General features: G+C 48.1%; 9 protein-coding genes across 9 annotated transcripts; 4 read left to right on the top strand and 5 right to left on the bottom strand.

Moving 5' to 3' along the window:
- Positions 1–142: 142 nt before the first annotated feature.
- BDV38DRAFT_240817 (IQ calmodulin-binding motif protein) lies at positions 143–2,797 on the bottom strand. The gene is made up of 5 exons (XM_032053935.1): positions 2,109–2,797; positions 1,232–2,051; positions 1,041–1,172; positions 596–988; positions 143–544 (listed from the first exon to the last, which is right to left on the bottom strand). The coding sequence occupies exons 1-5, from the start codon at positions 2,493–2,495 to the stop codon at positions 270–272; spliced, it is 2,007 nt and encodes a 668-aa protein (XP_031916063.1). The 5' UTR covers positions 2,496–2,797; the 3' UTR covers positions 143–269.
- A 106-nt stretch (positions 2,798–2,903) lies between these two features.
- Positions 2,904–5,477, top strand: BDV38DRAFT_35519 (putative thiamine pyrophosphate enzyme). Its single transcript, XM_032063212.1, has 4 exons — positions 2,904–3,269; positions 3,352–3,394; positions 3,445–3,567; positions 3,671–5,477. Coding segments are annotated over exons 1-4 (1,797 nt in total). The 5' UTR covers positions 2,904–3,267; the 3' UTR covers positions 5,300–5,477.
- Positions 5,478–5,484: 7 nt separating this feature from the next.
- Positions 5,485–6,961, bottom strand: BDV38DRAFT_240824 (alpha/beta hydrolase family protein). Its single transcript, XM_032053936.1, has one exon. The coding sequence runs from the start codon at positions 6,879–6,881 to the stop codon at positions 5,676–5,678; it is 1,206 nt and encodes a 401-aa protein (XP_031916065.1). The 5' UTR covers positions 6,882–6,961; the 3' UTR covers positions 5,485–5,675.
- A 400-nt stretch (positions 6,962–7,361) lies between these two features.
- Positions 7,362–8,886, top strand: BDV38DRAFT_280471 (major facilitator superfamily domain-containing protein; the record flags this gene model as incomplete). The annotated part of the gene is made up of 7 exons (XM_032059316.1): positions 7,362–7,552; positions 7,614–7,723; positions 7,794–7,828; positions 7,880–8,124; positions 8,199–8,231; positions 8,298–8,384; positions 8,436–8,886. The coding sequence occupies 7 exons, from the start codon at positions 7,362–7,364 to the stop codon at positions 8,884–8,886; spliced, it is 1,152 nt and encodes a 383-aa protein (XP_031916066.1).
- A 777-nt stretch (positions 8,887–9,663) lies between these two features.
- On the bottom strand, positions 9,664–11,979 carry BDV38DRAFT_240826 (CocE/NonD family hydrolase). The gene is made up of 3 exons (XM_032053937.1): positions 11,743–11,979; positions 10,158–11,648; positions 9,664–10,085 (listed from the first exon to the last, which is right to left on the bottom strand). The coding sequence occupies exons 1-3, from the start codon at positions 11,940–11,942 to the stop codon at positions 9,983–9,985; spliced, it is 1,794 nt and encodes a 597-aa protein (XP_031916067.1). The 5' UTR covers positions 11,943–11,979; the 3' UTR covers positions 9,664–9,982.
- A 163-nt stretch (positions 11,980–12,142) lies between these two features.
- Positions 12,143–13,911, bottom strand: BDV38DRAFT_240827 (fungal specific transcription factor domain-containing protein; the record flags this gene model as incomplete). The annotated part of the gene is made up of 4 exons (XM_032053938.1): positions 13,815–13,911; positions 13,370–13,715; positions 12,727–13,291; positions 12,143–12,668 (listed from the first exon to the last, which is right to left on the bottom strand). Coding segments are annotated over exons 2-4 (1,238 nt in total), but the record flags the coding sequence as incomplete, so codon positions are not given.
- A 72-nt stretch (positions 13,912–13,983) lies between these two features.
- Positions 13,984–14,891, bottom strand: BDV38DRAFT_240828 (Zn(II)2Cys6 transcription factor domain-containing protein). Its single transcript, XM_032053939.1, has 2 exons — positions 14,807–14,891; positions 13,984–14,738 (listed from the first exon to the last, which is right to left on the bottom strand). The coding sequence occupies exons 1-2, from the start codon at positions 14,882–14,884 to the stop codon at positions 14,058–14,060; spliced, it is 759 nt and encodes a 252-aa protein (XP_031916069.1). The 5' UTR covers positions 14,885–14,891; the 3' UTR covers positions 13,984–14,057.
- Positions 14,892–16,313: 1,422 nt separating this feature from the next.
- BDV38DRAFT_240830 (aminotransferase-like domain-containing protein) lies at positions 16,314–18,511 on the top strand. The gene is made up of 8 exons (XM_032053940.1): positions 16,314–16,590; positions 16,664–16,700; positions 16,779–16,810; positions 16,873–16,915; positions 16,968–17,135; positions 17,191–17,267; positions 17,314–18,138; positions 18,200–18,511. The coding sequence occupies exons 1-8, from the start codon at positions 16,444–16,446 to the stop codon at positions 18,455–18,457; spliced, it is 1,587 nt and encodes a 528-aa protein (XP_031916070.1). The 5' UTR covers positions 16,314–16,443; the 3' UTR covers positions 18,458–18,511.
- A 1,565-nt stretch (positions 18,512–20,076) lies between these two features.
- BDV38DRAFT_280476 (putative serine/threonine protein kinase) lies at positions 20,077–23,787 on the top strand (the record flags this gene model as incomplete). The annotated part of the gene is made up of 5 exons (XM_032059317.1): positions 20,077–20,120; positions 20,179–21,424; positions 21,536–21,650; positions 21,707–21,876; positions 21,925–23,787. The coding sequence occupies 5 exons, from the start codon at positions 20,077–20,079 to the stop codon at positions 23,785–23,787; spliced, it is 3,438 nt and encodes a 1,145-aa protein (XP_031916071.1).
- Between the last annotated feature and the right edge of the window lie 285 nt (positions 23,788–24,072).

Genomic DNA, 24,072 nt, shown 5'->3' on the forward strand with positions numbered 1-24,072 from the left:
TCTACTTTATCCTGACCAATCATCAAATACCACCAAAAGGTGTCACAGGGGCTGGGATTCCATGTAAGGTCATTGAAGTGTTATATGTTTGTTTGTGTGCAGGTGAAATTAAAAAAAATATTAATTAAAGTGACAGTTTGTTTAACATCTTTGTTGTGTAGGCTCTCAGTAGGTTGAATGTCAAATTGGTCTATTGTAGAACTCATTATTTTATTCGTATCAGATCATGTGCTCAGCTTATATCTGAAGAAACAATGGCATCCAAGATATTAAAACCCGCCAGCTCCTCGTACTCTCTGCACAGCCCCAACAACCCCTTTAGCCCAGCTGAAACGTCCTGGGCTGACACCAATAGACCCTTCTGGAACCTCACCAGTCGAGGCGTCATGCCAGCATCCATCTTCTGGACTTACCGCACCGTAAAGAGCCGTGTTCTGGTTTCGGTTGATCGTCTCAAGCCATGAGCGGCAGATGATCGGGGAGTCAATAAGGACGTTAACTTCCTGGCTGTGATAGAACGACTGAGTGTCGAGGTTCCCATTCCCTAATTTCTGTTAGCTTAAAATTGAGTAATGACAGGACACAGTCTTCCTACCTTGAATAGCCACTTTGCCGTCGATGATCATAAGCTTGATGTGGCAGCTTCGACGCTTGAACTTATTATGGATAGGCTTTGTCTGGTCCTTACCGACATAATTATATATACGTAGTCGTGCTCGTTCACCCTGTTTCTCAAGAGAGTTATATAATCGGTTAGAAATCATCTCATTCGTGCCATTTTGAAAGGGAAGTAGTTGTCCGGCATCGTTGTAGCCCAGACATAGGTAGCATGTGACAACGACACCGCGGCGGACAGCTTCCAGTAATGGTTCCAGGAGAGGCTCTGCGTTCATATTCGGGGTCTGGATGAAGATTGAGTGTTCCGCATTTTGAATTGCCGAGAGAAAGGCGGCATTTTGAGGGGTATAGATGCTGGTGTGGTTCGGAGCTAGAGATTGTAAGTATAGATGCTCATGGAATATCTTTGAATCGGTGCTTACCACCCCAGGGCTCCCTATTTACTAAGGCCATTGGGCATGCTTCATGAGGTGGGGATATGATATACGGTGTCATTGGGGTATCTTGATCAACGTCCGGGGCGTCCCCGGTTGTGTTTGTTTGAGTAGTTGTGTCTGTATGACTTGTTAGACAACGTTTTCCTGAGTGGAAAACAACTTGAATGGAATCATACTCAGGTGGCGAGTGACCGGAACAGTTTTAGACTCTCCAGGCCTAGGCTCGAGGGTGCCGTTGACCCGCCGTGCTTCGTTCTTGATGTCAAGGTCATAGTGCTGGTCTACCGTGGTGTGCTCGGGCAAAGACAAGCCCTGACATTCCTCTTTGTGGCTTACGTCCATGAGGGAAAGGCTGGGAATTGGAGCACCCGCAGCAGGAGAAGACAGCATTGGAAAGGGCGTATCGAAGTGCTTTCCCCATGAGATCAAAGCGGTGTCATAAAAGGCGTCCACAATAGGTCCTTCAAGCCTAACCATCATCTCCAAGTTGTCATTATCCTGGACATTACTGCTTTGCAGCAGGGCTATCCTCCGATCAACAACCATGAACTTAGCGTGGAACGTTCCGAATATAGGACGGTGGTAATTGACAACCTGCAGATCAATATTGGGAACTTCCTCAGCTGGAGGGAGTTGAACTTTCTCACTTGTGTATTTCTTTTCTGGTACATCCAACCGATTCTCATATGCTTGTCGGGGATCGCCGCGGTCATAGATCATCTTCACCACTACCTTTGTGCCGCGTTCACCAGCTCGTTTGGATAACTCGCGGAAGGCGTTGGTCACCAATGTCGAAGCGTCAGAATAAATCCAGAAGTTTGTCCCGAGAAAGACTTCAGTCTCAGCCCGGGCAATACAATTGGCCATGTGCCGGCACAAATCCGGCAAGGGGGCCACAATGGTCAAAGGTGCAAACCCATGACTACCCATTAATGGCGGAGAGACAACACCCGCCATTGAGTTTTTCTCCAAGGTACACAGTGCGTCATGATATATCTATATCACGGTTAGGTACTGTGCGCTTCATTGATAACTGAAGCACTTCTAACTGACCTTTAGGAATAGATTGCTTGGTTTCGTTGGGCCCCAATTGCCACATTCTAGGGCCTTTTGTAGACTGTCATGGCCACCTCCGTGGTCCTCAGATTTTGACGCATCTTCTTTGACATGATAGCCACTATAAAGATTGTGAAATACCTTGGTTGGTGCTTGATTCGGGTCTCGTGCAAGTTCGGAGCTCACAGTTTTGCTGCTGTGACATAGTTGATAAACTCTTTCTGGAAGCATGTCGGCGCAGGTACGATTGCGACTCTTCGGTTGGCGAGTGAACCAGATTATTATGGAAGCCAAGCAGACCGAAACCAGAGTACTGGATAGTTTAACCAATGACCCAAACATGGATTGGTCAAGAAGACCAAATGATATATGCTCTCCGGCCATGCTCGTCGGCAATGACGTAGACTAAGCCCCATAAGGCTGAGAGGCGGGTTGGATGCTTGTGGTACGGGTTCCTATGAATAAGTAGTAGTGGAGACAGGAAGCCAGATAATACCGCATGTTCAATGGATATCAATTAGTATATTTCAATGTTGTGGCAGATGACGACAGTGTTGTCGAGTGAAAAGCGTGCGAATGTGGTTGCCTGAGGACCGACGTCATCGGTGCCTGAGGACCAGCGAAGAACTTGATTTGGGACATTAGGGCAAACGTAACATCCACGCCAATGGTGCTTTGAAGTCTTAGAATTCCTTAGTTATTATTATTATTATACGTTTGATATGGACAGGGTCTATTTTCTTTGGCCAAGAAAAGGGATTCTGCAGGTACGGAGATTAGATTTAAATCACAAATCATACCAGTTTGTCCTCTCCCTCGGAAACTCCGCTTGGGTCAGGTTCGCCGATGGCGCGACCCAAGGTTAATAGATAAATGCCATGCGAAAAGCCAATGTTCCAACCCCGCATCGGAAATGTTGCGATGTTGCAATGCTACTTGCTGGCTTGAAGCTTGTCCCGGTTATTCTTAACCCTCGGTCTGAAGTCCGATGCGGTTCGGGAATATACCTACTGTGTCTGGAAGTAGGTTTCCTTTCCCTTAATAAGAAACCCACCTTCAAGCATCTGAAGTATCGATCTCTTTTACACCCTCATATCCTCTTTCTCTTATCTCTAACCTACATTGAGTCTACCCTCCCTGCGGTGACAATACAATCATGTATGTATATCCGATCAAATGCCACTCCGCCTTGACCTTTGTAGCTTGAGTATGGCATTGACAACTAACCTGCAATCAAAAGGGTCTATACTGCATCTTTTGCCTTTTTCGAGGCTCTATGGGAGGTATGAACTTGACGCTCACCAACCTGACTATATTCTAACTGAGTCTTTAGGCCGGGGTCACCCATGTCTTCGCCAATCTAGGATCCGATCATCCCTCCATCTTGGAGGCCATGGTCAAGGGCCAGAAAGAGAAGCCCGATGAATTCCCCAGAGTCATCACCTGTCCCAATGAGGTAAGTCCTTAAGCTTACAAATAGCATTGAGTTGCCCCTCAGTTACTGTGGGTTTCTATGAATCCTCATCTCAGGCTAACCCCACTTTTACCCCACTCCACAGATGGTAGCACTTTCCATGGCCGATGGTTATGCTCGACTGACCGGCAAACCACAATGCGTCATTGTTCATGTTGACGTCGGTACACAAGGACTAGCAGCAGCCGTACATAATGCCTCCTGTGGACGCGCCCCCGTTTTGATCTTTGCTGGCCTCTCCCCTTTCACCATCGAAGGGGAGATGCGTGGCTCTCGCACAGAGTACATCCACTGGATTCAAGATGTTCCGGATCAGAAGCAGATTGTTTCTCAATATTGCCGCTATTCTGGTGAGATCCGTTCTGGGAAAAATGTAAAACAAATGGTCAATCGCGCTCTTCAATTTGCGATGAGCGACCCCAAAGGCCCGGTATACTTGGCTGGTGCTCGTGAGGTAATGGAAGAGGAGATCAAGCCATATAAAGTCAATCAAAATGTCTGGGGTGCTGTCGCACCTTCTGCATTGCCGGCTGAGGGGGTTGAACTGATTGCATCGGAACTCGCCGCCGCCAAGGAACCTCTGGTGATTGTAGGTTATTCCGGTCGTGAGACCAGGGGAGTGGAAGAGCTCGTTAAACTGGCAGACACGTTCAAAGGAGTCCGGGTCCTGGACACTGGTGGATGTGACATGTGCTTTCCTGGCGACCACCCAGCGTGGTTGGGGATGCGATTCGGAATCCACGAGGCCATCAAAACTGCAGATGTGATCCTTGTTGCTGACTGCGATGTGCCATGGATTCCGACACAGTGCAAACCGTCTGATTCCGCTAAGATCATTCATGTAGATGTTGATCCACTCAAGCAACAAATGCCGGTCTTCTATCTCCCTTCCATGGCTACCTTCCGTGCGGAATCGGCAACAGCATTTAAACAGATCAATGAGTACGTCGCCGCTACTAACTCACTAAAACAGACGCTTAACTCTGAAGAACAAACATCTCTTGGTAAACGCCGTGAGGAGCAATACAAGAAGATCCGACAAGGAATCACGGACCTTGCCGTTGTACCATCGGGAGGTGGTAACGCAGATCTTAACGTGTCTTATCTGATCAATCAGATCCGGGAGACTTGCCCGGCAGACACTATCTGGGCTATCGAGTCCGTAACTCTCACTACATTTGTAGCTGATCAAATCGCTGCCACCTTGCCAAAGTCATGGATCAACTGTGGCGGGGGCGGGCTTGGCTGGTCCGGCGGGGGTGCACTTGGTATCAAGTTGGCCACTGATCATGAAAACGGCGGTAGGAACAAGGGCAAGTTTGTCTGCCAGATTGTGGGTGATGGCACGTACCTCTTTTCTGTGCCGGGCTCCGTCTACTGGATCTCGAGACGGTATAACCTTCCTGTCTTAACGATCGTCCTGAACAACAAGGGCTGGAACGCTCCTAGGCGGAGTATGCTCCTCGTTCATCCAGAAGGTGATGGCTCGCGCGCGACTAACGAGGACCTCAACATATCATTTGCCCCTACCCCGGATTACCCAGGCATTGCGAAGGCTGCTGCAGGGGGAGAGCTCTGGGCTGGCACTGCAACAACTGTTTCAGACCTTGCCAGGATGCTTCCCGAGGCTATCAAAGCCGTCCAGAATGGAACCACCGCTGTCTTGGAGGCTCAGTTAGACGGCACAGTTGGCAAGCATGTGAACAAGAACTGATGCTTCCTGTTGGGATAGAATAGAGGGGAACGGGGTATCCTATCCACTGATCTACTTTTTATTCTATATTAACTGGAGAATTAGCATAGAAACTCGATATCTAATTCTAGATGAATTTATAGAACTTCGGTTCCTACTTTATGATGATCAATGGATGATCAATGGTGCATAGTGGGTACAAAATAGAATTTTGCTAGGAATTGAAAGAACACCATTGGATAATACTACGTGAATTAAAAGAGGGGATTATCCAATCTATCTCCAACGTGTCTTTAGAAAGGCCAGAATGAGTCTCTCATAGAACGCCCGAGACAGACGATCTCAAGTACGACCCAAAGTATATACAAGTGCACCGATAAGTCAACCGTGTATGTTGTCACGCCAGGCGCCTTTCCAGAAAATCGAAGATAACTTGGTGCAACCTAAAGAAGGCACCTTGATGGCAATGTGCGTCGCCACCTTCATCAGCTCCTAAGCTGACGAACTCGTACTCGCATTTCAAATGATTGCAAAGCAACTCGGGCTGACCCTTAAGGAAGTGATCATTTTCTGCGTCAAGGACCAGACAAGGACTCACAATATTCGGAGCTAGGCCTTCTAGTGTGTAGAGATTGACTGTGCGCATCAATTCCGCCTCTGACGCCACCCCGAAAGTCCATTTACCGTTGCGCAAGGCCCACCGAACACCCGTGTCTAGAGATTGTGCACAGCTAAAAATAAAATTGGATACTCCATCATATTCGTTTTGGACTAGCCTTTGCACAAAGGATGGCTGGTTGGCCCGAAATGCAGACCCGAAGTCGTACACTCCATCGTCCAGGATGATGGCCTTGGCTCGATGTTCCTGCGTGGCTCCTCGTGCCACAAGGTATCCGCCCATACTCCAGCCGAAGATTGCTATGGCATTGGGATCGACTTCCTTGAGAGTCAAGGCGAAGTCAACCACAGGAGTCAGTACGTTCTCCCAGTCGGGCCGGAAGTAGAGGTGCTGTCGTCGTACAGCTGCACCTTGACCAGGGCCATCGAAGGCGAGAAAGTTGTATCCTCTTGCTAGGGCTGCAGCCCCAATCGCAAACCAGGCTTCGCTTGCAGTTGAATCATAGCCGCCATTAAAAATAATGGTGCGCCGTGGGTTGGCCGTGCCAGGTGAGCTAACAAAGTATCCAGGGAGTGTTGTCCCCTGGTAGGGAATCTTGATCGATTCGTAGGCATATACAGACAGCTTCATCGCCTCCTCAAAAGCCGTCTCCGATCTTTCATATACGAGCTGTGCCATTTCGTCGTCGTCATAGTTATCGCGACGGAAAAACTCAGCGGTCCTATAGTAATTCGAGGCCCGCAGATATCCCTCATAGGCACTGACTGTGTTGTTCACCGTTGCTGATTGCTCAGCGCTGGAAAATGCTCGGTCGGCTGCCTTTTTCCATTCAACTAGCCAGTCATCTTCGTTTCCAGCTCGGATTTTGGAGATGATAGCTATCACCTCTCCGAGGTCTGCTCCACCATAATTACTGTATCCTGCGGCCCGCAGGGCTTCATAACTGAAACACGCGTTGGACTTGAAGAAATGATTGATAAGCATCGTCGCCAGAATTATCGACCACTTGTAGACAAATCGATTTATTATAATGCGATAAATATAGAGACATCAGTGGAACATGAGAAGAGTCATAGTAAAAGATATTCCTAGGAAAGAACTTGAGCAACTGATCATATGATATAAGCCGGTCCCGAGTCGCACAGAGACACCAAATCGGGCCGAATATCCTCATCCTGCATCTCCACCCTAGTCGGTCCGATTAGCAGCTCTACAACGCAAGATTTTACGACCGGTTGAAATTAGTGCTAGTTGTAAATTGCTGATTTATAAGCCAATGATTCATGAGTTTGTGGTTAAAAATTGGGCTGGCTGGACTTGTCGCTATGGTTTGAATCAGTCTTGCCTGTGAAAGTACGAAACAGTATTCTTACATTCTCGCTCTATCCTGCTGTTTTGAACAGTCTGCACAGTCTACAGATTGACCCAGAAAGGCTAAAATCTCCTTGCTGACTTAAATTCCCCATGCCGGCGGAAGACTGCGCCCCACGTAGTTCATCTCTGGAACACGCCTCTGATCCCAGCAACAGCATCGATGGAAGAGGCTTTGTCGAGACGATCCAATGGGATGAAGACGACCCGGCCCATCCTTTCAAGAGAGGTTTAACGACGAGATGGTTGACTGTTGTTATTATATCTCTTTGCTCACTTTGTGTGTCAGTACTAATCCCGAATCTGAGCAACACTCCCGTATTTGGCGAACTGACATCGGGGTAGCGCTTGCACATCTTCCATATATACTACGACCTATGATCAACTTCTGAATGAGTTCCATTGTTCACAAGAGGTTGCAACGCTAGGGCTATCACTTTTTGTTTTCGGCATGGGTAAGCCAGATGCATTATTCTCTGTTCGTCGATTCAGAACAATGGACTGACTGAAATTACCTCCGCTTAGGGTTCGGGCCGCTAATATTAGGTCCTTTATCCGAGGTACGACAGTGGTTTCTGGTTCCCAAATGAAGGACGCTGACCAATTGACAGCTGTATGGACGGAGAGTCGTCTTTTTGAGCTCCTTCACTTTCTTCCTCATTTGGCTGATTCCATGTGCAGTCGCGAGGAATGTACAAACACTACTCATTTCTCGGTTCTTCAATGGTTTTTCAGGTAGTGCCTTCCTCAGTGTTGCTGGAGGTGCAGTTGGAGATATGTTTCCTCGACATCAACTGGCTGCTCCTATGATGGTATATACTGCAAGTCCTTTTGTTGGACCTGAGCTTGGGCCTCTGTAAGTGTATCCATAGAAACTTTGCATCCCAGGTAGACATACACTTACGAAATGTTACTCCCCCCCTTTCACAGCTTGGGTGGCTTTATAAACCAGTATACAAATTGGTATGTATGAGAAGGTGATCCTCTGAAGCCAAGGGTAAGAATAGCATTCTGACACAAGGGTTACAGGCGCTGGACGTTTTATACCTTACTATTCTGGGCCGCCACGATGCTAATTTCGATATACTTATTCGTGCCCGAAACCCATCATCCAGCGTTGGTCAACTGCTCCTCGATTGGTTTAACATGCCTAACATAATTCCCTAGAATTCTAACGCAAAAGGCACGAAAAGTCAGAAAGCAAACCGGAAACCCATGGCCGTTAGGACCAAGCGAGAATAGTAATGTACCTGTGAGGGAACTTATCCTCCGTTCTATCGTCCGACCCGTCAAGCTTTTGACGTTGGAGCCTATGTGCCTGAATCTGTGTATATACTCTGCACTTCTTCTGGGCATACTTTATCTTTTCTTTGGTGCATTTCAGACTGTTTTCAAGTCTGTATATGGGTTCGAATTATGGCAGCGAGGACTCACTTTCCTAGGTCTTCTCGTCGGGATGGTGTTGGCCATTCTCTCTGACCCATTTTGGCGTCGGAACTATCAGCGTCTGGAAAGAGACCATCATACTCGGAACCCGGAGGCATCTGGTTTCGACCCGGAATGGAGACTTCCCCCAGGTACCGTCCTTCCCTGGCCTCCTAATTCTTTCACCATATAGTAATTTGTGAAAATTCCCGAGCACGCAGCGATAGCAGGAGCACCATTAGTAACAATTGGACTTTTCATATTCTCGTGGACGATTTACCCGGGCATTCACTGGGTGGTGCCATTGATCGGAAGTGCGCTTTTCGGAGCTGGGTAAGTAGACTCAACAACTTCCATGCCAATAAACTTCCACCAGGGACAAAAGTTAACCCTGAAGTGGTAATCCTTGATAAAAATAATTGTGTTAACCAAAAGCCAACAGGACAATCCTCGTTTACTCTGGCATTTTCACATTCCTCGTCGAAGCCTACCCTCGTTACGCGGCCAGCGCCTTAGCAGCGAACAGTTTTACCAGGTCGACATTCGCAGGAGCCTTTCCATTATTTGGGACTCAGAGTAAGCTTATATTCCCGTTAACATGGATGATTGGTATGGGATTAGAACTTACATTGGTTTTTTCTTTCTTTCTTAGTGTACAACGTATTAGGGCTACATTGGGCTTCGTGTCTACTCGCATTTCTTACTTTGGCGATGGTGCCGTTCCCGTAAGTCTTTTTGTACCCTAACTATTGCCTTCGAAGTTGCCTTTCATTACTGATCAATTTACGTGTGACAGGTACATCTTCTATAGGTACGGAGTTCGGATTCGCAAGAAGAGCCGATTTAGCTCTTAGTCGGGTTACATTTGATGTCTGTTCTAACCCGGAACTAGCTAAGGCAGTCCAGCTAGGGTTATTCGGAGTCCCAAGAGAAGGCTTTTCAAGAAAGTGCGTTGTTCATATTTAAATATCGGCCCTATTGAATCGTGCCCAACTTGTTGGTTTAAGATCCTTGGAGAAATTGTGTCAAAAGTGGTTATAGTTTGGTTTCTTCACCCCATAGATAATAGACTCATAGACGAATTTCCAGAAATGACTGGTTCCTTTCCTTCCGTGCCATACCCTTTTGTATAGAAGCCACTGATATCAGGACAGAATGTAAAAGAGGAAATATCAATGTGGTTCTGAATAGTATAGTATAGCATCTTCCCAACTAGATAGAGATAGCACGATTATCCGGGGCTATTTTGTTTGTAGCTAACCAAGGCAGCTAGCCCCAACAGGATTGTTTTACAATGATTCCTCATTACAAGGGATGATCGGTAGGGTGATATAGTTAACATAATTGGGCCCGAAATGGACATTGTTGAGACCTTTGAAGACAGCCTCTGACCTAAATGATAATTAGACAAACACACCCTAAATTTGCCTTGCGACATGACTTCGTGATTAAGGAGAGCCAAACCTGTCAATCGGATCGTCATGACCCCAGATCCCAGTTCCTGCAGTGTCCCCGGAACTTACCTCCAACACAAGCCGGCCCCCAGCTTCGACGACTACATTAGTTGGCCACAGTTCCACGTCAACGGGATATACCTCGCCGGGAATTACAGGTAGAACATCCGTGGAGTAGTAGTTGCGATACGGCAACCAAGGCCGGTGGCGCGGGTGCTGAGGGTCGGTCTTGCGGAGAGAAACACGGAGCCAACCCTTGGTCACTGGGACAGGGTCTCCGGTAGAGCCTGTATAGGATACCTCATCGCCAGATGGTGATATATGACGTAGACTGAGAAACAAGTCTAAGTCCGAGGGCGAATTTCCCCATTGATCTCTGCTGACGGATACGTTCAGGTGAGCCACAATGTGCCCGGTGATCTCCGTTTCTTTCTCAAAAGGAGCCGATTGAAAAGTCACCATGTCAGAAGCTTTTGCCTTACCCAGAGCGCTGTAGGAGAGTTTCTTTGGCGCTGGCTGGTGTGGTTGGTCGAGTTGTAGCTCATAGTCCGCTGTTAAGTAAATGGGGGTGTATTGTGTCCTAGCCAATGGCCATTCCTTCTCTTTACGGCGAAGAAACTGTTTCTCCGCTGTTGGGTTATTGTAACCGGCGTTGCCCTTCCGTAGAATCAAATCCACTGGTGGAAGAGCCCCTTTCTCCGTCCAGCCCTCTCGGTCATGCCCTTTCAGCCAAGCATCGAGGAAGCTCCTCTGTATCTCTACTTCTTCAGGGTAGTAGAATGGCAGATCGTGGCGTCCTACAATGAATCGAAGATATTTGAATTCGGATCCAGACCAAAGATATCCCATCACATTTCCTCGTAGATGCAGAAGAATCCCACCGAGATTAGCAACGCTCAGAAGGGGGACTGTAACATCTTCCAGATTGAAGTTCAGTGACGAGATCTCTTTGTTGTCGCGGTGCCGCTGCTCATGCATTACGGTCTTGTAACGGTTTGCATCTAATTCCTCTGCGCTGAGGTCGCCGTCCACAGTATCGGGACCCCAATTGCGCGCCGCTCGCCCCGGAAGCCCATACTGATTCGGCGCAACCTGACGATCGTACCACATGGAGAAGAACTTGTTCGAGAGGATGCCGCCATGTCGCAATGACTCATTGTAGGCGTCAGAAAATCCTTCCCATGGTACTATCGCCGCTAAGCCTTTGGGCTGCCGAGCGGCAACTTGCCACTGTGTGGCGGCGTAGTAGCTGATTCCGAGGAGCCCGACCTTCCCGGAGGACCAAGGCTGACAAGCAGCCCATTCGATAGTCTCGCAGAATCCATCAATGGAAGCCGCAGATATAACGTGAAGCTGGCCTGGAGACTGCCCGATGCCAGGCTCATCCACTCGCACGACAACGTAGCCGTGGTCGGTCCAGTACTGGGGTGTAGGCGTCTCCCATGCAGAATGTTCTGTCCGATGAGCTGGGTCCACTTCTGCAAAGCTCTTGGGGTTAAACCTGTTGATTCAATGATTAATACCAGTATTTATGATAAAGTTGCGAGCATAGTAGGAAGGAGGGGAAAGATTATTTCTTGACTTTGGGCACTGACTGTTCATAAGGGACATCCTTGCCGTACGGCCCGTAGGTGACAAGAACGGGATATTTGCTTCCTTCTGATGATTTCCGCGGCTTATAAACGTTACAGCGAAGGAATCCTCCAGTCCTTAACGGGATTGACACATTCTGCGCGAAGATATACGAATGGTTCGTTGCGTCGACCGTTTGGATATCGCGGTATTGATTGGGCATTTTGATTGTTGCGAATAGGTTCCACGGTATTGCCAATAGTGCAAATGATTAACGTACTCGGAGTGATTAAAGTACTCGATCAGTGTTGCCACAATGACATTTATAGCAGAGCGTAGGTACTATATACTACGTAGTACGAGGCTTAAGACCCACACTACTACTGGTAAAGCCGAATGCCCCGAGTCCGACTCCTCCGAGTCCGACTGCTCCCTATCCTCGGATATATCTCGCCCTACATACAGATGAATGGATCATTGCTCAGCTAAAGAACCCGCATCCCTGCTGGAATAGGTGTAAGGGCTCGAAGCCTGCAAACTGTTCGATTCCGGCTTCCGCGAAAGACAGGTTGTACCAGGGGTTGTCCTGGGTTACACCAGATGGTGTTGTGAAAGACATATCAGCGGCCTCCATATCCGATTGTTCAAAGTTACAGTTACCGGACATGGTTACCTGTGGGGTCTGCTGGATTGCATCGACTTCTAGAGTTCTCCGGCCACTCGCCAGTGGATGCAGATGTTGGTCCGAGGGACTTATCGGTGGGACCGATGCTTCGCGGTGCCTTGACTGCTCGTTGTCCACAGGCTGTTCTAGTACAGGATCTGAGAGTTGTGACTTAGGTGTTGAAGGGTTAAGTTCGGGGGCTCTGACGGGGTGTGGGCCGGTTAATCCGTGCTGTGTTCTATAGCATGACAGATGTAGCTGCAACGCAGCGTCTAGCTTTTCCCACTGCATTCCAAGTGGTTAGGATACGCCTATTCTCGACTATTAAGGAATATGTACTCACAGAAAGCTGCAGAGCTCTCCAATAGAACCGAAGTTTGTTGAGTAAGCCAAGCGTTCCTTTCACAGTCGACAATCTACGACTCTCTGATACTGTTCCGGGGATAGGCCTTCGTGATGTCTTGTCTCGAAAAGAGACCTCAATAGCCAAGAACACAACACCCGTAATGAAAGCAGCATATCCCACGAAAGGCGGTAGAAGCGTAACATCGCCTGGTCCATACATGTAAGGAGCTAATAGAGCTTCGCATAACTCTGCATGTTGTGTGACTGTCTCTGCGCTTTGCTTCACGATTTCTGGGTCTATCGTTGGGCCATGGTGTGTACCAGAAAACAAAGGCACAACCATTGAATGCAAAGCGATCTGGCATTGGTGGTAAAGGGCACTAGTGAAGAGTACCAGGGGAGTATCCTCCGTGCCATGGTCGCTCCGAGAGGCCTCTGTATCCACGCTAGACATTTCTTTCTCAAAGATTGACCTTGCCAAGTGCGAGAGTCTTTGCAGCGAATCAAGATTATCAGCAATGCTATACGATGCCCAATCGCGGACCAAAAGCTGAGCTTTAACCCTAGAAAAAGAGACAGCATAATTATTTAGTGTTGAAAACCAAAATAAAATAAAATTCAAGGTTGGCTGAGATCCTTACCACACTCCGACCATTTTAACCAATAATGCGGCGTACACAAGGGAGCGTGAACCTTCGCACTGAGATACCGCCAAGCTTGAACGCCAGGTATGATCCATCTTCTCATTTAAGGCAACTTCATGAGCGGAAGCTGAATCTTGTATAGCAGCAGGAAGTGGTATCATGGAAGCCTCTTGCCAGGCTAATCTGGCATACGGTTCTGGTTCCATGACTATGCTTGTGGATATCCAGCAAGCCCAGAAGCATCGACGCCTTGACTCTGATTCGAGCGAGGAATCGGATTTTTCAACCCCATCAACAACCTTTCTGTTGTATCCAAGGAGATCACACGAACGGTAGGCCAAGGCTAGAGGAACGTTAACGGAATTTTTATGATACCGGAAAATCCTCAAGCTTATGACAAGACGCAACTAGTCAGAGATGGAGAGAAAAACACAAAACTTACTAAGACATAAATGGCCGGTTCTTGACTCACCAATCCCAAACCAATACAGTTGCAAACAATGAAGCGCTTGCAAAACCGCTAGAGATGGTTCTGTGTAGATCGATGACATAGCTTCTCTTAGAGCTGACCTTGCCCATGGAACACCACAGGATGAATATGTGCTTAAAAGCTTTAACTCCGGCCATTTAAATTGTTCATCATTGCTATCTTCATTGACTTGAGTGAGAAATCTTCGATATTATCTTAGCTGACCGGTTCAGATGTAGAGGTGGTAACATACAGCGTAGCTAACGCAAAAAGAGCCTTGAGCAGGATCTCAGGAATCTTCCCATCAAGATACTGCTGAAAAAGAATAGGTTTGAAGAAGAGCACAGATGCATTGTAGATTCGCGTAAAATATATGTCCAGTAAGGACAGCCCAAGGGCTCGTGGTGGTAAAGGTGGCCAGGCTACATCAGAAGTTAAGCCTTCTCTAGTCTTGTTCATGTTTCTCAGGTGAGTTGAATATGATTCAGAGGAGACGTTAATTGACTCGACACCAACACCATTTGCAAGATAGCTGGGCCAGCCACCGGAGCGTGGGGTACCTCTAGTTAACCTAGCAGCTTCGCTACGTGCATGGTTCTCAGTTTGAGCGAGACCATTTTCATTATGCGGCGTATAATGACGAGGAGATGTCAAATTATTAGACCGAGAACTTGGGTGGGCAGTAGACTCTTGAGCGCCAGAAGCGGATCTGCCGAGAGTGCTGGCGATAACACGGCGTGTGGCGAGTTGTTCGGCACTCTGCTCAGCTACTCGACGCACGCCCTGGGAGCTGCGACGCAACTTCCGACCGCGGCGAACTGGGGGTCTGGGATAGGTACAATCGGCTTGTAGCCGCTGACACCGAGCGCATGCAGGACGTTCCCGACTACATTTGACCTGTCATCGTGGTTCAAGAGCTCAGCATCAAATGGCGACGATTCAAAAAAGAACGAGGAACAGCTTACTTTCTGATCTCGACACCGCTGACATGCAGTTATAGAGTGCTGCAAAGTGTGATTCGCGGCAGGTGAGCGTGCTTGCATTTTGCAATAGTCCCTATACTTGCTCTCGCGCAGGTGGTGGAATGTCGGACCTCAGACAACTATTGAGTCGGGCCGAGTTTACCTTTTTCTCACCGCCTTCCCCTACAAGGGCTTGCTTGCTCAGCAGTTAGTACATATACGGCCCGACTCCAGAGCCTGATAGATCCTCGATTATCTGAGTATCTTAGTATTTATTATGGTGGTCTTTTTACAATCACTGGCTTTACTAGTTAACTTAATGGTGCTAACAATTAATTTTGTTTAAAATATACGAGCGACTAAGTAACCTAATTTACCTACCTGGCTTCATGATATAAGATAATAGCCTCTCTCGGAGGTACGCCGAACCTAACATCATGCCGACGCAGATCTTAGGGCACTTGATCGATTTACCTTCTTATTGGATAAGGATAGGTGTAGGGACAAAGGCCCTATAGTTGATCTTATACAAAAGTACTGGTTCGAAGCGCTGAGCCGATTGTTTTCTGCACACATAGTCTGCGCATGGGGATGGCAGAATATATCTCCAGGATATGTAGGTTTTTTTGTCAAGTGATATAAATTCGAACTACAAGAGTAGTGTTCCACGTATTGGGACTACCATTCCGGGACATTAGAGAGCTTGCTATTTAGAATCCGGGCCATGAACTATATATCCTTGCTTACAGGAAACTAAGCATTTCAAAGATAAGATGGTTAACATAGCGACTGTTCACGGGATAGTATATAATGGATAATGGATCTCAGTTGGGATGCAAATATTCTTAGGGACGTTTATTTGAGCAGTAGGAATATCCTACTCTAGGATATATCTGCACGATTGGCTTTGGTGAAATAATAGGAAGTTATGGCTAAAGGATGCTTTTTGCGAACAGCCGTGAATAACCATGGTCTCCGCGTCAGCATATTTTGGGAAGAGAGCTCGTGACACAGGATGAATTAGTAATAATATCGATTGGTATCCGATCCCGGCGGTAGCCTGGTCTATGCGCGCGGAGTTATACCCTGATTACCATGTATTGCAGCTCAGGCGGGGTGATTATGCGGATGTATTCGCATTCAATCTGTATTGTGATACCACACATTACCATACGTATCTGTCCATCCCCGCGCCCTGCAGGTGATCCAAGGCGTGTTAAGCATTTGCCGGAGCCATTCAGATGCTTGGATCTCTTCATCGATTAGATAACAGAAACCCAATAAAGGGCAATGATGTGGAAATGATATAGCTAAAATTAGGGCTGGACAATCCAAAAGGATTTTGGCGTTATCGCTATCCCTCAATGGCGTCAGTAAACCAGCGTGAGCGGAAACCGGTCCGCTCGGCGTTCCAAGCGGAGACGAAAAAAAGGCGCTTATCGGTGTGTGACCTTTATCTTTCTTTCTCTGATTCATACCTACTTGTACTCCCGCTTTTCCCTACAATTGTCGTCTTTCCAGTGGGAGGTTCAGATTGTTGTTCGATTCAGACTTCTACCAAAGTGATTTTGTACGGCAGTCAGCTTATTAGAGGTAGCTTTTATCATACAGAATCCATTCAATCGCAAACAATAGAGAAAATGAGCCCCTCCGCCGCTCTGGACAATGCGAATGGCTCCCCCGCGGCCCCTCTGACCGTGGAGGGTATTCCTGCCCTGAGGGCCAACAGTGCCCCGATCCCCAAGGGTGTTGCACCTGCGACCAGTAGTGATATGTTCAAAAGCCCGGTAAGATCCTACGTGCTAGAATTGGTCAAGCTTGCTTTGGCTATGTGCTAATCAGAATATCATATTGCAACAGGCATGTTATACGAAGCCCAAGGCCAAACGCTGGGATCGTAAGTCTCTCGACAACAGCCCTCTGCTTCTGAACCGATACTATTCTCGACCACAAAACAGCGACTAACCGACTTTAGACATTCTCTCCACCGAAGCTAAATCCCGGAAGGTTTGTGTGATGGTATTGCTCAAGCGGGTTGGAGTGAAAGACTAATCGGCTTTATGTGTTAGGTATCTACATTGAAAGGTGCCGCGAAGTACTTGAAGAACCCAGGTAATTCCATTCCTCTTACAAGCCATACTCGCCTCTGAAGTTTGTTCTTTAGGCCTCATTTCTCTGGGTGGTGGTCTGCCCTCTCCCGAATACTTTCCTTTCGAGGAGCTCGATATCAAGGTCCCCACTCCACCAGGATTTACGCCTGAAGCTACTCGCGAGTCTGGAACGGTTGTACACGCCGGCAAGAGTGATATTCGGGAAGGCAAGAGTCTATATGGTTAGTCGGCTTTCAGACATTGTTCGCATCCGATCTTGGAATTAACAGGACGAAGATCTTGAGGTTGCTCTTAATTATGGTCAAGCTACGGGTTCTCCCCAACTGCTGAGATACGTCACAGAGCACACAGAGGTACGCTGGGCGATCTGAAGGACCGGAACGATGCTAATAGAATCAGCTCATTCACAACCCCCCTTACTCGGACTGGCAATGTTGTCTGAACTGTGGTAGCACCTTCGGATGGGATGTCGCACTTAAACTCTTTTGTGAACGGGGCGATTATATCATGATGGAAGAATATACCTTCTCTAGCGCACAGGAAACTGCCCTCCCTCTGGGCTTGAAGGTGGCGGCTATCAAAATGGACGAAGAGGGCCTTTTGCCCGAGTCCCTTGACGAAGTCCTGAGCAACTGGGATGAAAGCGCTCGGGGTGCTCGCAAGCCCTTTGTTCTTTACACTATCCCTACAGGACAGAACCCTACGGGCGCTACTCAACAGGCGGAGAGACGCAAGGCAGTCTACAAGGTTGCCCAGAAGCACGACGTTTATATTGTGGAGGACGAACCCTATTACTTCTTGCAGATGCAGCCATACGCTGGAGCTGATGGTGAGCCCGTTCCACCGCCCGCCAACCACGAAGAATTTATCAAGTCTCTTATCCCTTCCTACCTGAGCCTTGACACTGATGGTCGTGTGCTTCGGCTGGAATCGTTCTCCAAGGTTCTTGCTCCTGGTTCCCGGGTTGGCTGGGCTGTTGGATCCGAGCAAATCATCGAACGCTTCACCAGGACGTGCGAGACCAGTTCTCAGAACCCAAGCGGTATCTCACAGCTTGTGCTTTATAAGTTGTTGGAGGAGCAATGGGGCCACGCTGGATACCTAGACTGGCTGATCAACCTTCGTATGTCATACACGGCTCGCAGAGACTCTATGATGCATGCGTGCGAGAAGTATCTCCCCCGAGAACTTGCCCATTGGAACCCCCCTGCAGCAGGGATGTTTGTAAGTTCAGAGCTTTCCTGGATTCTTCATTCCTCACGACTAAGGCACTGACATGAAACAGCATTGGATCAAAGTCGACTGGCGGAAACACCCTGGGCTTTCGTCGGGAAAGACACGCGAAGAAATCGAGGAGGAAGTTTTCCAGGCCGCAGTTAACAACGGTGTTCTGATCTCTCGTGGCAGCTGGTTCAAAGCTCAGGGCGTGAATGAGGACGACTTGTTCTTCCGTGCTACATTTGCTGCCGCTAGCTCCGATGCTATTGCTGAAGCAATTTCCCGCTTTGGTACCACTTTGAGGCAACAGTTTGGTCTCAACTAAGCTGGCAATCTAGAACACGCAAATTCCTTTATAATGGGTAAGCTTCGATAAATTGTAAATAATTGACACCTAAAACAGATTTACATCTATACGAGCTGTCCAGCAAATTAAATGTGACTGTAGCTGTAAGCATTAGTTTACATGTCTGTGGATATACATTTGTTGAGAGCGATACAGTGGACGACGGTGTGGACTAAAACACTGGGCAAACACTGCCTTCACGGCAAAAATAATATTCCGCTTGGATCAACAGTAACGTGACATGCCTGGAACTTTAATGGGACGTTTCTTGTCCTTCTTCAGTTGAAACCTAACAATAACCAATATTTTCTGATAATCAAGGACCTTGTTCGGCCATAATGTTTCATTTTGTTCTTTTAAAGCTTATGGTGTGATTTTCAAGAGATTCTGATCTTCTTCCTTTTCTCCTTACACCTCCTTCTATTTAAACACACATTGATTAATTAGAAGATCGTGGAATTCTATAGTAATTAGAAATTTGGATATACCCGTGATCAATTGTGTGGTAAGTCTATTGAAAATTTTGAAAGATTTCAGGGAACACTTTTCTGCCATATTTTCCATTGTATACCCCGTAAGTGGTGTACCTATAAATGCTGTTTGCCCCCTTGATCCCTACGGCATGAGGATGAGTTTCAATACAAGATAGATGTTCGATTCACAACGTGGATAATGAGGAACTGGTTCTCTATCTACTTCAATACCATGATCCTACGCGTGCTTACATTAACTTTAATTCTATTGCCTGTGTCAATAAAGATACGGCAACTAATTCCACGTTCGCATGCTAATACTAGGGATATTAGTTATTGAATGTTGCCTGGTACTACAATAAACCGGTGTCGAATCTTTTTGGCTGGTCACGTACAGGCATTCTTTCATTGTGGTGAACTATTGGTCGAATACATCCTTCCAGCGTAACAGCGATTGGCCAGAGTCGCCTACACCTGCTCCTGATTTGGATATCACTGCAATGTATACCAACAGTGACTGAGGGTGAATTGCAGTGACAACCCGCCACCTTTTAGTCCGGTGACCGGGCAATTGATTGGTTTCACGCTAACGTTAGCGCCCGCTCTTAGCGCGGCTGGGATCATCTTCGCTTCGAGTGCCAATCTTGCAAGAAAAGCGTCGACGCCTTGATTCCATTGCTACCAACTTCAGGCCTCCCAGCCCGCGTAGCAGGAACATCGCCAGAGCTAATCCATCGTCGAATGTGCTGGTTTATTGTGAAGTGTCGTTGGTATCGATAGAACAAGTAGAGCTGTTCCAAGACTCCCTTGTTCGGGATCCTCCGTCGTTGATGTATTAGAGCAAACGCTGCGTGGCATTGAACTCCAGATCATCTCATAGCAATCTTTCTACACCTTAGAAAGAAATTGTATTTCGATAGAGGCGCAGGTCAGTATGCAGACTTTTCAATCCTTTCCCCCTCCTCGTGGCTGTTCTGTTGTTGCTTCCACTCCCTGCTGTTTCCCCTCCTTCCTATTTCTTCCACCCGCCATACATGATAAGCCTGGACGATTAGGCGTGTATTCCTTCGCCCACGTCCTTGTTTACCTTCCCATGGTACCGTCATTCCCTGGAAGCCTTCAAGGATGGGTGGCTCAAAGGTTGCGGAGGACCGAAGATGCGCCTGCCGGTTTGGCTTTCTTCTGACCATGTGGCCTGTCGTACGCTGACTTTTGCCTCAAATGCAGACCTAGGGCATACCCGGAAGGCTCAGCGCGCTTCGGCTTTGGGGTCTCATCTGAACTTAAGCAGAGAGCGCTGCACCACGAGAGGTTTGGACAGCCGTTAGATAAGACATTACTTGCACCTGGTAGCAGTCCTGCGCCAAAAGAAGCCTCTCCTTGTGATCGGACTCGTTCTATTTGCTCAAACGCGCCTTTTGACCCTTTCAACACTAGTTCTTCGAGGCACCTCCGCTCGCCCATTGTAAAACCATTCAAGAGCGCATCGAGGAAAGCTAGTAAGTCGATAGGCCCTCTTAGTTTCACTTCGGCTATCAAAAGTCTTTTCGGTCACGGGAGAAAAAAGTCCGATTTGAAAGATCAAGGCGACTTCTGGGAAAGGTATTGCCAATCCTACAGTGAAAGGCTACCCTATCATACGCGACAATTCTCAAACCCACTTTCTCCAGCGCGCCTCAGGAAGCGGAAACCGCGCTCAACTAGCGATCCTTTACAGAGAAGGACAGACAGTGTTGGGCAGAAGTGGTACTCCCGGCCCGGAGAAAGTGAATTTCCCATCTCGCAGTCGTCGCAGTATTCCTCACCCTACCAACAAACTTCCTACCCCGCCGACTATTTCTCACTCTTCCCACACGACGAGCCTTTTGACGAAACAGCTCCGATCCAGAAGCTAAATTCTCGAGGCCTGGCTGAAGAGCAAGCAGTCAAAAGCCAGGACTCGTTACTTCCCCCAACACCGGAGCCCTTGAGATATTGTGAACTGCGTGAAAACAAGACAGTCTTCCCCAAGCCCCCAGTCTCCACCATGGATCCTCCTCGTGGCTCTAAATTCTTGGACCCGACGTCCGCCATGGCCGCTATTACGAAGCACAAAGCAGAAGCTATCAAGCTTGCGCGTGAGCAGGGCGTCGCGGTACAGGAGATGTGTCGCAGAGCGAAAACTGATACTCCACCGTACGAATTCGAGGAGCTGATTGGCAAAGGTGCCTATGGTCGCGTGTACAAAGGCCACCAACTACCCTCGCGCAAAGTCGTTGCTATTAAAGTTATGGATATTGATTCGTTGGACTACAAAAGTGTTCGGGATTTCCGAGACGAATCTATAAAGGACTTTATTCATGAGACGAAGGTCATGAAGCAGGTTAAAGATTCAGGAGCAAAGAACATCAACGAAATAATCGAAGCTATCTCTATTCACTCACAGCTGTGGTTGGTCTGTGAGTACTGCCCCGGTGGAAGCGTCAGGACATTGGTAAGTCTGCACTTCCTTGCCTACCTTATAGCCCATCCGTGCGTTTTCTTTGATTATCTACTGTTCAGAGGACCAAATCTTGCTTATCATTCCAAATGCTGATAATACCAGATGAGAGCTACAAGCGATCAACTAGATGAAAAATTTCTCATCCCTGTAGCCCGTGAGCTTGCTGCTGGCTTACGTGCGATCCACGATGCTGGCATCATTCACCGAGATATAAAAGGTAGGGCCAATATTTAAACAATACCAAAGCCTACAGACGCTAATATTCCCACAAAGCGGCCAATATCCTGATTCACGAGGAGGGACGACTGCAAATCTGCGACTTCGGCGTGGCTGGAGTGCTACAATCACAGTTAGACAAACGGTCGACCTGGATTGGAACACCCCACTGGATGCCACCCGAGATGTTCTCCATGCGCGGCGAAGCGCACAAATATGGTAGCGAGGTTAGATCTCCTGATCTCTGATGTAGCATGGCATACTAACCAGCATAGATCGATGTATGGGCATATGGCTGTACGCTGTTCGAAATCGCAACGGGAAACCCCCCGAATTCAAATTTGCGAGAGCGAATGCAGATAGGAAGGCAACTCAACCGCGTTGCTCCAAAGTTGGAAAATTCAAAGTACAGTGATGGGCTTAAAGATATTGTCTCTTACGTGTTGGAATCAAACCCGTCTAGTCGACCAACAATGGCAGACGTACAATCGCATGCGTACATTGCAGATACTGGGGAGGCCTATCCCACATCATCTCTGAGTGAACTCGTGCGGATCTATTATCAGTGGTCGCAGCGGGGAGGACAGCGGATCTCCTTATTCCACCCCGGAGGCGCAGCGGCCGCGGAAATGCCAGGCACAACTATGGACTCAGATAGCGACTGGAATTTCAGTACTACAGACGGGTTTGAACGAAGATTCTCCGTCATTGACCTTGACCAGATAGCTGCATCTTTGGCAGAGATGGAGGACGAAATTAGCACAACTAATATGCAGCCTGCAAGAGAATCACTTGATGAAGCGGCTGAGCGGGTAATGACCAAGGAAGACCAAGCGAACTTCGATGAGCGCGTCCGACGAGGCGCCGAAGCTATGGAGGGACTTTTCAATGAAGAGAAACCAAGCTATACGTACGAGACGAAGAATGATTTTATCCCAATTGAGGAAAAGCAGCCGGTTTCGGACCTACCTCTTCGCACCGAAACCGATCGCTCTTCTGTCACCTCCACATTTATCGATATTGACATTGGCTCATTTGATTCCTCGCATTATGCAGCTGGACCTTCATCAGCGCAACCTTTTCAACTTGCAGATGCAGATACCATCAAGGCGAACAGATCTAGTGGTCGTCAAGTCCGCAATCCTAGTGATAGTCGTTCCCGCTCGTCAAGCAGTGATGTCAGCAACCGGGAAACTCAAGACCTGACTTACCAGCCTCAGAGTGGCCCGCGACCCCCAACAATGGATTGGAAGTTCCCGGTTTTCATGCAGCCTCCAGAGGAGGAGGAACCCCAAACGGAAACCCCGCAGGAACCGGCACCCGTGGAGCCTGAACCCACAGCAAGGCGCGCGACGATGGACTGGACCTTTCCTGTCATGACGGCGGCTGCAGGTGAGGACCAGGATGGCCACGAGAATGATATCGATAATAGTCGCTATGATACTTTAAGGGCACCAGTTCTAGATCTTGAGCCTGCGGCGCCGATTCGACCTACTAGTATTGGGGAGCCTGGTGATTCTCGGCCGTCCACGTCGGCGTCTACACATTCTCGTGCTAGTGTGTCGATAAGCTCGGATACTGATTATGACCCGTTCCGACTTGACCGGCCTTCCACTCCACCGGGTGGCATCCCACAGCAGCGGCAAATCCTGGAGAATGACTACCCAGAACTTCTAGCATCTGCTGATGACAAGGATGATGATCAGTCATCTGTATTAGATGGACCTGGACCGGATGAGGAGAGCCACCCCATTTGGCAAGATAATTCCGACGTATCAGATCCGGCTCTGCAGTCTGAGCCTTTCCCGCCTGCCATCCCAACAAAGGAACTAGAGCCCAACCCTCCATTTACCAGAAGGGATGACTCTCCATCATCCGAGCCATTACCCACAGCTCGACGCGCTCCACTTACAAGTGCACTTGATGAACTGGAGCCTATTCTATTCCCTGATCTTGTGCCTCCACGACTTGAAGTGATGCATGAAGGGGCAGATGAGGGTGATGTGACGGCTGAGATGGATCGACTGCTAGGTGATTTGTTGAGTGCGCTCTCGGCCACGGGTGAGGCGCTATCGCGCACCAGGTTTGGAGCAGAAGTCGCGAATGGAAAGAGCTCGACGCCTGAGATTCCTGAGTAGTCCCTGGCCTTGGGTCAGTCGTTATTCTTTCTAGCGGGTGAATGCTCTCCTGACAGGCATGGAGGTCTACGACTTATGACTTGTTCATTTGCTTTTGCACAATGGATCTTTCTTAATTTCGCAACTGCCTACAATAGTGGCTTGCGTTTGATTCAGTCTAGAGCCCTGTAAATTATTTACATCTCGGTGGCTATCTTATTCGGATTCGTGTAGTCTGATCACAACAGACTGTTGGCCTGAGATAAAACGACAAACATCAGAAATACGTCATAAATAGGAAGGAAA

Source organism: Aspergillus pseudotamarii (assembly GCF_009193445.1).
Source record: "Aspergillus pseudotamarii strain CBS 117625 unplaced genomic scaffold BDV38scaffold_13, whole genome shotgun sequence".
In the NCBI taxonomy this organism is placed as follows: Eukaryota; Fungi; Ascomycota; class Eurotiomycetes; order Eurotiales; family Aspergillaceae; genus Aspergillus; species Aspergillus pseudotamarii.